The 15,698-nt window shown below is 41.3% G+C and overlaps 1 protein-coding gene across 1 annotated transcript in view; it reads right to left on the bottom strand.

Moving 5' to 3' along the window:
* The window catches only part of LOC149149679 (inosine-5'-monophosphate dehydrogenase-like), a 30,154-nt gene extending 16,510 nt beyond the window's left edge, over positions 1 to 13,644 (bottom strand). The window contains exons 1-2 of the mRNA XM_089442553.1: positions 12,430 to 13,644; positions 11,830 to 12,009 (exon numbers count right to left, since the gene is read on the bottom strand). Coding sequence (XP_089298679.1) covers positions 11,830 to 12,009; positions 12,430 to 13,461 — 1,212 coding nt within the window. The 5' untranslated portion in view covers positions 13,462 to 13,644. The remainder of the gene's footprint in view (positions 1 to 11,829; positions 12,010 to 12,429) is intronic.
* Positions 13,645 to 15,698: the final 2,054 nt, after the last annotated feature.

Raw genomic sequence — 15,698 nt, 5'->3', positions numbered from 1 at the left:
AAAACCAATGCAGCAGTTCTGAGGGTTTATTATTATGCAGGAGAAATATCTGAATACAAATCTAGGATGCTCATCTAGCAATCCTTTACAGAGAAAATACTGGCGGAAAATATGAGCGAGTTTTACCTCACTTCACCAAGCAGAATTCCGATTGATCTGGCACAAGACTGGCTAACCCCGATTATTTCTATGCAGGCCTTGTGTCACCTCTTCTGCCCTCTGCGTCAGCTATCCCAGCTGTTCCGACAATTCTGGTTGTTCCCGATAGTTCTGGATTTTGCGTGACAGGTAGCTTTTCTGCTCTGCGCTAGCCCTTCTAGCTCTGCGTCAAGATTGGGTGGGCCCAGACTAGCCCATCATCAACTCTCCCCACTTCTACGCTACCTCTCTGCAAGCTCTCTCCGCCTCTCTGTCAATATTCTCCGGAAACTCATCCCGAATTCTCACTACCCCTCTGTTGTTGAATGATCACTTAGTTCGAATTTATCAGCGTCCTAGCCCCAAAAATCGAACTCCAGATTGATTCTCTCTCTCTATGTGTATTTCCAAATGAACCCCAAGCCTCCATTTTATACTTTTCCTGTTGAGTCTTCAACAGTCGAGATTAAGTCTCTAATCAACGGCTAAGATTAAAACATGACTTGATCCACCTTATAAATCATTCTCACCCATATTTTAATTAATACCCATTAATATTTTAATTTTCCTAAGTTTAGACTTAGAACCCCATTAAAAATATTAATTATTTTAATAAAATACAATCCGATGGAATTTCACCAAACGGTTTCTGGGTTCTTTAGAACTCATGTGCCTTAGCCTCTCCACCAATTTTCAAGGCTAGAGCACTTCCGATGCTACCAAAAACTAACATCATACACTTCTTTAGTAGTCTTCAGCTCAGCAAAACATGTGGAATCAAGTTGTCCTTGATGGAATCTATCAAGATTCTCTTAGCCTTGGCTTCATTCTTCTTATACTTTGCTTTCTCCTCAACTCCCTCTGCCTCTAGAATGACTTCCTTCACGTGATCCTGAATCTCATTTTCTTCCAAGACAAGGAGTATCCTAGCCTTCCAAGATCTGAAATTGGTGGCACCATCCAACCTATCTTCTACTCTAAGACTTGGCACCATTTTGACAATAGATCAAAAATCCATTAAAGTAGGCTAATCATTGGTCCCTTATGCTGACTTCAGTGGCTAATCTTTCAACAAAGCCGTGATACCATGTTGAAATTCTATGATGTGTACTAGAATACAATTTTCTGCCAAATAATTACTTCCTAATGATTTTTCACACAGTATTTATGCCACTGCTATCATTGAATGATTATGCTCAGAAAATCTCAACAGTGAATGCAACAGAAACAATAAAGATCATAGAAAGACAGCCATGCACAATAGAGGCAATGATTTTACCCGGGGAAACCCAACCATGGAAATTTGTGCCAATAATCCAAGTCAAATACTGGTCAAACCTAGTCAAGCATCAGCAAGTCAACGTTGGTCAAACCAACCAAAATACTCAAAAGTTAATGTTGGTCAAACAATCAGCTCTGCAATCAAACTTGTAATCTGCGGTCAATAGTCCGCACGTGCGGCTATAGTCAAACTTGCAGTCTGTGGTCAACAGTCCGCACGTGTGGTTGTGGTCAACCCTGTTGTCAATTCACACATGTGGTCAACTCTCAACCCTGGTCAAATCTCAATCAAACAACTCTAGTCAACATTGGTCAAAGCTCGGTCAACTTTAGTCAATGCAACCTGGTCAACTCATCCTTCTCTCACACGTGTGGCCTCAAGAAGAGAGAGATAGAAAATGATAAAGATGGTCTCCAACAAATTTCTCCTTGGCTGAATTTCTGCTCCACTAGAAAAGATCAATGAGCTTGCTATGTTGAATGATTTGCCTCTCACAAGTTTGTCTATTTATATAGAGCTCTAATGTGAAGCAGACCCCATTAGGCAACACCTCATCACAAGGTGACCCTTCACAAATGGAGCCTACATGTCAATCCAACATTAGACAATAATTGTTTTCCCTACTATTGGGTGAAAACCCAAACCAATAAAAAAATTCAACCTGGTCTTTAAAATAGATCACTCTTCCCTAGAGCTAGCAATGTGAGTACCGTGGGCCATTTACCCCTGGCCAAATGGGTAAATGTATCAATCTCCCCTAGTCAAATTAGCATGACCCCATGGGAGAAAGTCTGCTCCTGAGCCATTCACCCCTAGCCAAATCAGCATGGCCCCATGGGTGAATGTATCATTCCCCCACTAGTCAAATCAGCATAAGCTTATTTTTTGTTGAACCAAGATAGCACTTCAGATACTGAAGCTGAATGTATGCTCTGTAGTGCATTTCCTATCATCCATGTTATCAGTCCAATCCAAATCCATATACCTCGTAAGCTTAAAGCCTGCACATTTACCATATTCAATTCCATATAATAAAGTGCCATTACATATCTCAATAAAGGTTTCCAATGCATCTCTTCAGGGCAAACTATGTTGCACGAAATAGGGTACAGAAGTTTTTTTAATTAATGCTTCATATGGATCCCATCAAATTTGTCAAGCTTGCATCCTCTACTCTATGCTTGCCAAGGTTGAACCTAGGTCATTAGCATAGTGACACCCCTCTCAACCACTACACGATATCCCAACAGACCATATGGCAGGAGTTCTGAAACAGATACAGGTTTCAAAAACAGCAGTATTAAAATCTCAAAAATATATAAAAAATAAAATATCACATTTTTTAAACTCAACAAAAAGCAAACAAACAAACAAACGTACAAAATTACACAAAAACCATGGCATAAAAATTTATGTGTATCATCATTCAAACACCATGCAAATTTGTATATAAATGACAACATGAAATTGCAAAAGAAAAGTGTAGATTAGGACGTGGCACTACATTAAGAAAAGACACTGCATGTCAAGCACATAAAGCTCTACACCATGATACATCTGATAGTCAGCACTGACATAGTTTTGCATTAAGAACTTGCTGCAGAACCTGAAAGAGATGCTCCAACAGTATGTAGAAATTCAAGCGCTAGATGACTGCTGTCTTTATGATCTCAATTAAAAAAATAAATTGTTGAATTTAATTATAAACAGAAATAGCATCAATCACACTAGCTAAAAAAGTAAATAGTGGAGACATAAAGCAGTTTCACACATACACAGGTAATTTCTCCTTCAAATCAGCTTTTCATTCATTTGCCAAAGTTTACAAGTCACAAGGTAACCTTCAGTCTGCTAAAACCCAGCAGCTGCACAGCTATCAAAATCACCATGAAATGGTGTATGGCCTGCCCAAGAGAGGTACAGCCAACTGGAAAAACAGTAAAACAGCAGAAAACTGATGTATGGCCATGTCGTACGGCTGCATGGCTCCACTGTACAGACTTGTGTGGCTGCCATGCAGCCCGCTATATAGATTCCATGCAACTGTGTGGATTATAGGGATTCATACAGATATCGTACTACTTTCTGTATGGATTCCACACAACTATACACACTTTACAGATTCATATGACTCTAAGGATCTGCTGTTGTACTGACAGTAAGGATCTGCAGCTGTACTGACTGAAAGGATCTGCAACTATGCAGTCTGCTCCCTTTCCTAGTTTTCCCTGCTCTCTCTCTCTCCTGGCCACTCAACCTATCCAAAAACTGTCTGAACTCTCTATCTTAACATATCTTTATACTTGTCACTAAAACCTTAATCTACCAAAACCCTAATCTCTCAATGAGATCTACAGTTGAGATTAATCCTAATCTAAGTCATAAATGCATGAAATACACCTTAGTAGACTCAACTGCTATATAAGACACTTCAATTTTCCTAAAATATCTCAAACTACTAGCACATTCACATTGAACCTGTGCAAAAATCGCTGTCCAAGCTATATTTCTCAAAATCTTAGCAAGGGAGGAATTCTGCACGTCCAAGTCTATCTGTGAATGCTTAAGACTTCCCTTTTTCCAAGGGCTTGGAAGTTCCTCAGAATATCAGCTACTTGTATGGGAATATACTGGAGCTTCACTACTCCCTTCTGAATCATGTCCCAAAATGATGTCTAATCTCTATTTGCTTGGACATGTCATGCAACACTAGATTCTCAAAGAGTTTGACACAACTCTGATTATCACACTAAATGACTATGGATTCCAACTTCTGATCAAACAATTCAGCAAGTAACTTGTGAAGTCAGATGGCCTTACAATTAGCAATATTGGCTACCATGTATTCTGCCTTTGCAAGCTAAGTGCCATGGAAATCTGCTTCCTGTTGAACCACGATACATCATTGATCCCAAGGTGCTCTTATTGCCTACACAATCTGAGTCTGTATACCCCTGCAACTTCACTTCACCATCTCTAAGCTATCTCAAACTGTACTCCATTGTGCCCCTCGAATATTTGAGCACATGTTTTGTTGCTACCCAATGCTCCTACCTTGGAACTTCTGTGAACTAACAAAACATATATCTAGTCTGGTGTTGGACAAATACTGAGGAACCTATCAATTGCAAGTACAACATGGGATCCACCTGTTACCCCTCTTTTTGGTAGAGGTATTCACATGTAAAATGATGAGCCAGAGGGATTGTTGACGCAGCATATTACTTTTTGGGAAGTGCTTTTCATCCTGATTTTCAAGCATTTTTTGCATTGTTTGAGTTAGCTCACATATCCTGAGGCGTTGATGGGGTATTGGCATCCACATGGACACCCTCTATGCATGCTACGTGGAGCATCCTTGAGGACTATTCTTATTTGGCATTTTTGAGCTGATTTTCATCTTTATTGAGGGCCAACACACACATGTAACCACTTTTTGACAGTCACAGGGCTATTTGTACATGAAATGATGAGAAGGGGTTCATTCGAGTGACTTTACCCTGAAGATGTGATGTGGCATCCCTTGAAACGACCTAGATGATGTGGAAATGACTTGAATGACACAACATGAAGACTAGTGGAACTAATTTGAGGCTCAGCCCCATGTACTTGGATGTCAACATGGTTGTTTGTTATTCTGTGACTAATATTTGACTTGAAAAGTCAATCCCATGCTTCATGGAGGTGCATGGATTTATCGGTGTGGATTTCTTCAATAATTCTTATCTTCCACCACCTCTATTTTCTTCAGTAAAAATTATGATTTTGGGCCATTAAGATGAGAACCATATTACGTGAAGAAGGTTTATGGGATATTTGTATTGAATGGGTTTGAAGAACCCTCTAGTCGAACATCTTATCGGGCCATGACACAAGATCAAAGGGATCAACTTATAGCAAACAGGAAGGATGATACAGCAATATTGTTTCTCATTCAACAAGGTTTGGATGATAGCGTTATTCCCACAATTACAGCAGCAATCAGGTCCATAGAAGCTTGGAATATTCTAGAAATGACTTAAATTGAAAGGGGAAGCAACACCAATCAACAAAGTGTTGCAAATGTTAATGAAGTTGCTACTGTAACAGGAGAAACGGAAGAATTTGATATCGCAAAAGTAATTGGAGACACTGTGGAAGAGCCTGTCAAAGCAGAAGAAGGAATACAAAATATGGAGACTATAATTGGCCTAAACACTATAAAGAAGTTTATTGAAAAAATTCTAGAAGAAAAATGTGAGTTTGTACGAGATGCAAAATATCAACATGGTAAAAAAAGTGAAGCAAGTGTTTAGATACACATGTCATTGAAATTGCCTTTTTAGCATCGACAAGTAAGAAGAATTTAGATACATATCTTAATACAATACGGATGGCTCCGCTAGGGTTTGATCCGGGAACCCTAGGCCTAGGGCCTAGGTGATGCAGCAGGCGCAGGGAGGTCAGCGGGTGTACAGGTACAGGTTTAGCTGGCTTCTCCACCGAGGATAGAGCAGGTGGACTTTTGGAGCAGGTGACAGCTGGTGAACAGGACGGGAAGCGGTTTTGCGTTTCGACAAACGGGGTTCCGCTGCCTTCAGACGTAATACGGGTTCCCTTTCCGTGGCGGATCGTTGTTAGGCAAAAGCCTCAAGACGGTAATCCTTTTTACGGTTTCTTGAAACGGACACCTGAGGCGGTCTTAGTTGTTTCCTATTCGGGCTCTGGAGGAAGGCGGTTGCTGTTGTTTCTTTTTACGGGGAGATAAACTATGGTAAATCACAATGAAACGGTTGATCTGGAGCCCGCCCCTGAGGATATCCTTACTGTCTGGGGAAAGGAGGTCACGGAGAAAAACATAAGTGAGATCATCGCGCATACAAACAGTTTTTCGCCTGCGTTTTTTCCGGGTGGAGTGTCATGGCGCCAGAATCCGGCAAAGGGGCTTTTGGAAGAAAGTCTGGAACTTGCTAGCGGTTTCGGAGGCGGAGGAAGGGCGCTGGAGGTTAAAAGTCCCTTTTCTTTCCCAAGCACGCTGTATAACAAGGTGTGTACTCAACCTGTTGGTAAGGCGCTCTCTCCTGTTAAAAATTTCGTCTCCTCGGGAGGTCTTGAGGACATCATTCATTTCCCACAATCTCACGGAGTATGGAGGTCTGTGGGCGGAGCTCAGGGTGGTGGGAAAGAAGTGGGAGAGTGGTGCACTCAGCCGGAAAGTCTCGGGAGACCCTCTTCAAATGACATTGAGCAGAATACTTCCAATCGGGTCGAGGGTTTTGGGGGTTTTTGCGATTTTCCGTCCGCGGGGGTTTCTAAAAATTCCCAGGGCATTGTGGATCCGGTGAAAGGCGGCCTTTTAGCTGTGGGAGAGGTGGACAGTCCTGTGGAGGGTTTGGTTGAAACCCCGCCAGCAAAAGATTTTCATAACTGTGTAAATGATGGGAATTTTCATGAGAGGGAAGATGGAGACCCGGCCCAAATCTCAGAAGGAAATGATCCGAAGGCGGCATCAGAAAAAGTAGGAGACAAAAGGAAGAAGGCGAAGTTGTGGAAGAAGAAGCGGGCCACAAACCTGGTTCTAGGTATGGATGTTCAAGTCGACGAGGCATTGGATGTTGCAGAATGCACACTAGTTGGCAGAGTTAGAGGGAGATATGTTTCCGGGAAATTTCTGAGGCAGTGGGCTGAAGGCCAGTGGTCGGATACTCCGGCAAAGTCTTTCAGAACGGACAGACTGGTTAAAGGATGGTTTATGGTAAAATTTGACTCTAAGGAAGCAATGGAATGGGTGGAGGCGAGGAACTGGGCGTTCGGGAGCAGACCTGTATTCTTCAAACGATGGTCGCCTTTGTTCGATGCTTCAAAGGAGAAAGTGGACGAAATCCCTGTCTGGGTCAGGGCACCAAACCTCCCGCCGTTCCTCTGGGTGGACTCGGTATTCAAATCCATTGGGAACCATTTGGGCACCTTCCTGGATGTGGATAGATCCTACTTACATACTTATGAGAAAACGGTTGCAAGGATACTGGTAAGACTCAACCCATCGGACGGACTCGTGGAATCTTTTACTTTGCAGTACAGGGACTATGCTTATGAGCAGGCGTTAGACTATGAGCTTTTCCCTTTTAGATGCCACTGTTGCCATGAATACGGGCATTTAGCGAGGGATTGCCCGTTGGGGAAAAGAAGAAGGTGGGCACAGCAGAAGGAGGAGGAGTGGGAGATTCGGTCGGCTTTACTCGATACTCAGAAAAAGGATGAGGGCGTGCAGGTTGATACCAAGGACGAGAACTTAAATCCCCAGCCGGAAGATGGATTTCAGCAAAAGGAAGAGACACCGGTACAAGTAGCTGAGGACCAGCCATGCCGGGATGATACTGAAGCAGCGGCCGCCGTCCACTCGGAGGATCCCACTTCTGGTATGCAGTCCTCTCCATTACTATATCAAAAAAATTCTGTACCAATGAATGATGCAATTGAGTCGGATGCTGTTATGATGTCAAATCTAGAAGATCCCATTCAATCTATAGAGTCCCTTTCTGAAGCCATTCCGTCCTTAAATCTGAACTGTGAGGAGTCCCTTAAAAAAGATCAGGGTTCGGGTAGCCTGTCTGTTGCCCGTCATTATAACTTAAGATCCCTCCATAAACGACCTGCTCCCACAATTGATTCCCAGGGTTCGGTGGGCGGACTCAGCCCTGAGACTTCAAAGGGCTTATCTAAGAAGGGTAGAGGTAGGAAATCACTGTTGTCGAAAGCACAAGTCAAGGCAATATTTGATGTGGCAGACGGGAAACAGATGTCGATCCACGGGGCACTTAGAGCTGTGAAAGCCCCTGAGTCGGTTATCAAATGATCTGTATGTCTTGGAATTGCAGGGGGTTAGCTAGTAAACCCAAAAAACTAGCCTTAAAAGACTTCATCTCTCGCCATCATCCGGATGTTGTTTTTCTTCAGGAAACATTGGGAAATAGTATTGAAGTTGAATCGGCCTTGCGAACTATGTTTCCGGGCTGGGTTTTCTTTGCATTGGACGCTGCTGGTCATTCTGGAGGCTTAGCCATAGGTTTCAAGGATGGGAGATTTAAGGTGCAAAGCTGTTGGGGATCATCACATGCTCTCGGTTTGGAGGTTCTATCGACTGAGTTTGACCAATCTCTGTTGTTTGTCAATGTATATGGTCCTTGTCATGACAGGGTTCCTTTTTGGAATGACCTTCTGACAAAAGAGCTCTTACATAACAAAAACCTCATTCTAGGGGGGGATTTAAATTTCTCTCTGGGGACGGCTGAGGCATGGGGTCCCTCTGCGAGGGAAGATCCTTTGACAGACTACTTCTCAAAAGCCCTCCAGAATGCAAAATTGATTGATGTAAACATTATAAAAGCAAAGCCGACATGGAGGAACCGAAGAGTGGGAGAGGGGAGAATTGCAAAGAGGCTGGACCGCTTCCTCATAAATGAAATTCTAGCGACATATATCCCTCTGTTCCGACAGTGGGTGGGGGATGGGGGAAACTCGGACCATTTCCCAATCTTCCTTGAATTTTCCAAGCCTCCAGCTAAACCGGCCTCGCCCTTTAAATTCAATGCTACTTGGCTACAGGAGGAGTCTTATCAACATCTTTTCAGGAGTACCTGGAGACATATTGGTCCAAATTCTCCGGTAAACAAAGGAGGTCACTTTATGGAGAACCTGAAAAGACTTAAGAAAGCAACCATTGAATGGGCTGCTGAAAGGAGAAGGAAACAATTCGAGGAGCTGGTAGAGATCGAGGAAGCTCTTAGGCTTTTGGAAGATCCAGAAGCGGATGCATATGTCTCTCAGGAATCGAAAGAGAAAATTTTGGCTTTGGAAAAGAAAAAAGCAAAGATTTTGTTGGACAAAGAAGAGGAGTGGAGGCTGAAAAGCAGGGCCATTTGGCTGAGAGCTGGGGATGAAAATACAAAATTTTTCCATAATTTCGCCAAAGGCCGGAAAAATGCAAACACCATTTGGAAGATGAATGATCTTGAAGGTAGGGAGGTGTCATCCTTTGAAGCAATTTCTACTTTGGGGAAGAACCATTTCCAATCCCTCTTTTCGGATCCCGGGGGGATCTCTTTACCTGAAATTATTAGAACAGCACAAGCTTTTCCTAGATTTGTGGAAGAGGAGGCTGCAGAATTGTTATTTAGGGAAGTGGAAAAGGCGGAAGTGGAGAGTGTTATAAAGGCAATGCCAAGGGACAAAAGCCCGGGGCCAGATGGATGGACTATTGAGCTCTTTACCCATTTTTTTGATCTTATTGGTGATGAGCTCACTGAGGTGGTGGAGGAATCCAGAAAGAAAGGTGAAATTTTCAGCTCCTTCAATGCTACTTTTATCGCTCTCATCCCAAAGACTGAGAATCCTGTCTCCTTTGAAGACTTCAGGCCTATTTCCCTTTGCAATACAATCTATAAGATTATAGCAAAAATCATAGCGGTGCGGTTGAAGCCTATTCTATCTGAATATATCTCAAATGAGCAATTTGGGTTTCTGGACGGCCGGCAAATACATGAAGCAATTGGTGTAGCTCAGGAAACTATCCACAGCATCAGGCTAGCAAAGAAGAAAGGGGCCGTCTTAAAAATTGATCTCTCCAAGGCCTATGATAGGATTAGCTGGTCGTACCTTAGATTACTGCTGACCCATCTTGGTTTTAAAGTGGAATTCATAAACTGGATAATGGGGTGCATTACAAATGTTAGTTTTGCGGTGTTGATAAACGGGGCTGCTTCTCAATTCTTCAAAGGACAACGAGGACTGAGACAAGGATGCCCCTTGTCCCCCCTGCTCTTCCTGCTGGCAGCTGAGGGACTCAGCCGACTGATTCTCAAAGCAAAGCTCTCTGGTTTATTCTCAGGTTTGGAGGTTGCTGTAAACCTGTTTATATCTCACCTTCTCTTTGTAGATGACATTTTGTTATTTTTAAATGGGAATTTAAATGAAGTCAAAGTTCTCAAAGATATTATTGACCTGTTTCTAAAAGCTACAGGACTTCAAATAAATTCCAGAAAGTCTCATTTTATTATGGAGGGTTTCACCAGGCAAGAGGAAGGTGCAATCACATCCATCTTGCCTTTTGAAACCTGCCAGATGGACATGCCTTTTAAATACTTGGGATTCTGGTTAAAGCCGTCCTCTTACAGAAAACAAGATTGGCTTTGGCTAGTGGCAAAAATTGAGCAGCGGATATCGCACTGGAGCTTCAAATGGCTATCAAGAGCTGGGAGATTGACACTGATCAATTCAGTACTGCAAGCCATTCCGGTCTTTTGGGCAGCACTGACCTGGATCCCCAAAGGGATTATTCATAAAATTAAACAAATCTGTAGCAGATTCTTGTGGTCAGGATCAAAGGAACATTCAGTGCTTCCCTGGGTCGCTTGGGAAAAGATTGCTAGACCAAAGGATTGGGGTGGCTGGGGGGTGAAACAACTAGTGGATTTCTGTCAATCGTTGGCGGCAAAATCGGGTTGGCGAATAGTTGTTGCTGAGAACCTGTGGACAAGGGTGGTAAGAAGAAAATATATTGACCCTATTCCCCTGGAAGAATGGATTAGGAGCCCAAACAAAAAAGGCAGGAACTGCTCGGTTATCTGGAAGGCAACTATTGATGCATTTTACATAATAGAACAAGGCTTAGCTTGGCAAGTAGGGAATGGTGAATGTCTGCGATTTAAGGTTCGCCAAAATTCAAACCTCAAGATTGAAGTTTGACGAACCTTGTGACATAGCTTTAGGTTACTTCATTTCAGAGTGGATTAGATCTCTGTAGTTTTGTTCATACATTACACAGTGGATTAGATCTCTGTAGTTTTGTTCATATAATACACAACACCTCTGAAGTTTTTATGACACCCTGGTTGATAATTAAAGTGAGCTAGGGAATTCAGTATTTTATTGCTGTAATTCTGTAGGCTGGCATCTCCACTCTTTCTGCTGTGCTATCAAGATGCCAAAGTGCTGAATGGGTTATTTATCACGAGTGGTTCAAGCCGCTCTACAGTTTCGCTGTTGCACCTGTTTACAGTATGTACCCTGGTACCGTGGAGAACACTGAGTGAGCTACCACAGGTAAAAATCTAAAACTAACTATGACAATGTTCCCCTATGTGGCCAGCTTCCAAGAGGGACTATGGTCATATAAGCTATCAAGTACATGGCAAGGACTGACAGATCATGAACTCATTATATCGCAGAGCATTACAGCACCTACATGGTGGCCACTTCTCAGGGACACTCAGGATACCTGGTTACCTCATGATGCCATTGGTGACTTAAGAGTGGCTCGGAGAGATCATGGCTGGCAGATAATCGACATCTCCTATCATTTTTGTTCATATGTGTCTGCAAACTGTTTTCATCTCTAAATAAACAATGCCTGGATACAAATAAAGGATTACCTGAACAAAGTAATCACCAGGAGACTCCTCTGTGCCTGCAAGAAAGCTTCCCATCATGACAGTAGATGCTCCCAATGCCAAGGCTTTAACAATGTGCCCTGAATTTGAAATTCCACCATCAGCAATGATAGGTACACCACTTTCTCTTGCGACAGATGCAACTTTGTAGACTGCTGTTGCCTGCAGCAATTAATATCAAAGCTGTGATGAAGAAAACTGATGACCTGAAATCTATAACAAAACTTTCTAACCAAATTCTAATAAATCAAATGAATGAGCATTATGTGAGTTAGTGACAGCATGTGTATTCCGTAGAGAGAATACAGCAAGATGAAATATTTTTTTTCTGAAAAGAATCATAACTACCGAAAAGACCGTTCAAACTTGTATTTTTTTTTCTTTCTGGCAACGAAATTTGAGGACAACCAATTTTTCCTCACAACTAAGGCAAATATTCATGCACATGTACCATACTCTTCCCTATATTAGATTCACAGAAGAAGGAGAACGTATATAATAAGGTATGTGAATTGTCTTTATGAGCACTCTAGACTTTTAGGCAGAGTTGCTCTGTGGAAATCCGCTTAGAGAGAGTTTTACCTGTCCCCTTCCAACAGCACATACTTCTTGTGTAGTGCATATCGAGCCCGATCCCATTCCAACTCTAAGGGCATCTGCCCCTGCACTTATCAAATTCCTGGCCTGATTGGCAGTCACTACATTGCCCGCAATCACATCCAAGTGAGGATAAGCCCGCTTAGTATAGCCCAGCATATCTCTTTGGTATATGGAATCTCCCTGTGAGCTATCAAGAATAACTACGTTCACACCGGCATCGACGAGAAGCCGAAGCCTCTCTTTATCACTTTCTCTAGTCCCAATTGCTGCTCCAACAAGTATCTTGCCATCAGGTCCAAGAGATGGACTACCAAGAGGAGGACTCTGTTTGATTCTCTTCACATCATCTCTAAATAAAAGTTCCATAACGGACTCATCATTCTCTGAAACCAGAGGAAGATACTTGACCTTATTATCAATCAGAATTTTTGTAGCCTCTTCCAAACTGCAGCCTGCAGGGGCTGTGACAATATCTCGGGTCATGACTTCACTAACTTGAGTATACCTATCTGCAACAAAATCCAAGTCCCTGTTTGTAACTATCCCTAAAAGCTTAGATCCAATGGTCCCTGATTCTGTAACTAATGCACACAGAAAGCCCTGCCTCTCCTTCAGGGCATCAATTTTATGAATACTGTCAGTTGGCAACAAACAAAACGGATCACGAACAAACCCAACTCGTTGGCTTTTGGCCTTTTTCACGAGATCAGCCTGCTCATGTGGGAGATTGTTGTAATGAATAAAACCTATTCCTCCCAGGGCAGCCATGGCCGCTGCCATTGAAGATTCTGTAACAGTGTCCATGGGAGACGACAGGCATGGTGTTCTAAGGATTATGTTTCTTGTGAGATAGGTAGTCAAATCCACTGCTTCTGTAGCGAAATCAATATGGTAAGGGTGAAAAATTACATCGTCGTAGGTGTAAGAGTATCCCTTATTGAAAAGCTCATGGGCTGAAAACCCATCTTCTAAAAAGCGACTACCCTCCTCGGCTCCATTGACAATGCTCGCCATCGCTTCCACAAACCCACCAGGTTGTGTGTTCTATGCCGTAAATGTGCAGCCGCTCTATGTAAAGGGTGAAATGAGCTGCACTTATTTTACGGCTCCGGGCATGATACAGGCCTCCCCTTGTTCCCGGCCTCGGCTCGATTGGCTGAGTATTCGACTACAGTATAGATTACGCAAAATGTAGAATATTCCCCTTTTTAATTTTTTATTATTTTTCCACCATTACGTTTGTTGTGGCGGGGTCAAAGGAAGAAGCAGAAAGAATTTTAGAAAGGAACGTTAAGTGTGCCGTGACATAACATTCCACTCGAAAGAATATGTTCTATATTTTAAATTCCTTAAAAAATATTATATCTTAACTTTCTTAAAGATTATTAAAAAAAATAATAATAATAAAATTGTGTAGAGCAAACGTGGGATTATTTGCAAATCAATTTTAAATATTAAAATTTTAGGGGAGTTCTCTACGTTAAAATTGTGTAGATGATTTTTATATTGTCTTATATTTTGAGTAAACACTCAAGTAACTTAACTACATTTTATGATTTTTTTTAATATATCATTTAGGAAAGATAGAATATGAAAAGGGTTTTTTCTCGCACGAAAAAATTATTATAATAGTTTTTTGACAGGAAAATTTACGATAATTTAGTTGTTAAATTAGTATTGAGGACAACTATTTTTAGTGGTTAATCACGAATTTTTCATGATTTCTTTTAATATATTACTTAGGAAAGACAGAATGTGAAAAGGTGTTTTCCGATAGGAAAAAATTATTATAATAGTTTTTCATACATGGAAAAACTTATCATAACTTAGTTGTCAAACTAGTAGCGAGGACAGCCATCTCTAGTCGTTAACCACGAATGCAGGCTGACTCATCACTGGTATTCAAGGAAAATCACGCCAGCTAGAATAACCCAGTAGTTGTCTATAAGGGGGCACGCTTTCACTCCTACCAGATGCCTCTAGGTCCTGGGTCGTTCACTTGTTTCCTTATGTCTGAGGAAGACAAACTCTTAGGGCATACTTCAGGCCCCGAATATTATATTAATAGTTATTTATATATGTCATTATTTATAGTTATCTATATAGTTTTGTTAATATGTATAATATTTTTTCTAGATAAATTATAGCATAATTTTACATGACAAATAACTAAGTAAAAGCATATTTCTAGTGCAAAGTTTATTATTGATATATCAATGAAATATACTACAATTATTACTATTGGGAGATTAATTAGGTAGAAGCATATGTCTTGCTCACTAGGTAAAAGCATATGTCTTGGTGCAAAGCTTAGTATTGATATATCAATGGAATATACTAAAATTATTGGTATTTGAGAATTATACATTTTTTGTTCCAAGGTTTATTATTATCGATATATCAATGCAATATACTAAAATTATTAGTATTGGGAGATTAATTAGGTAGAAACATATGCCTTGCTCCAAAGTTTATCATTGGTATATTAATCAAATATACTAAAATTATTGGTATTTGGGGATTCCACAATTATTATGGGGCATATGATGCATGGTACAATTCTAAAGGACAATAAGTTGGCTTGTGTTTTCTTTTGAATTAAAATCCTAAAAAAAGTTTTGATTTGGTGCAATGATTCCATGTCCTACGTGCCAACAACAAATAGGAAGATACACAACACATAAAAAATTGGGGCAATTAATAGTTGATAGACATGAGTATTGTAAGGCATTCCATAAACACATTTTTCCCATCAAAATGGGACCATTTTGGTGTAGTAGGAAGAACACATTGAATATCCCCTCAAGAATAAGACATTGGTTGTCTCTTTTGTTGTACTTCTCCCTCTTCACTTAGATCACAGTGTGCTAATGGTACATCATTAGCATCAACTAGTCCCCATGATTTTGGTCGACGCCTTTAACCCATGTTATACTGACTAGTCCTAGTTCACCATCATCTTGATCAATCTCTTTGACTCACGGTGAAACCCTAGGGAGACACTCAATTCATTTGAATAGTCTAGTCCCAAATCCAAAGGCCTCATTATAGGCCATGATGCTAAAGGAGCTCACTCAACCTATCTGGAGAGTAATCTAAACCTGGTGTTGAAAGGTACCCACTCAATTGAGTGATTATGGGCCTTTAGGACCATTCTTGCTAATTATGGCCAGCATACTTGACACAAAAGGAATGATTGCCCTGTGCTAGACCATTCTTCCTAATTTTGGTCATAATTGACATAGGGAGAA

Source organism: Pinus tabuliformis, chromosome 9 (assembly GCF_031772625.1).
Source record: "Pinus tabuliformis cultivar Carrire ecotype Pingquan chromosome 9, CPIR1, whole genome shotgun sequence".
Taxonomy (NCBI): Eukaryota; Viridiplantae; Streptophyta; class Pinopsida; order Pinales; family Pinaceae; genus Pinus; species Pinus tabuliformis.
Note: the sequence above shows the minus strand (reverse complement) of the source record. Positions and strands in the feature narration are given on the sequence as shown.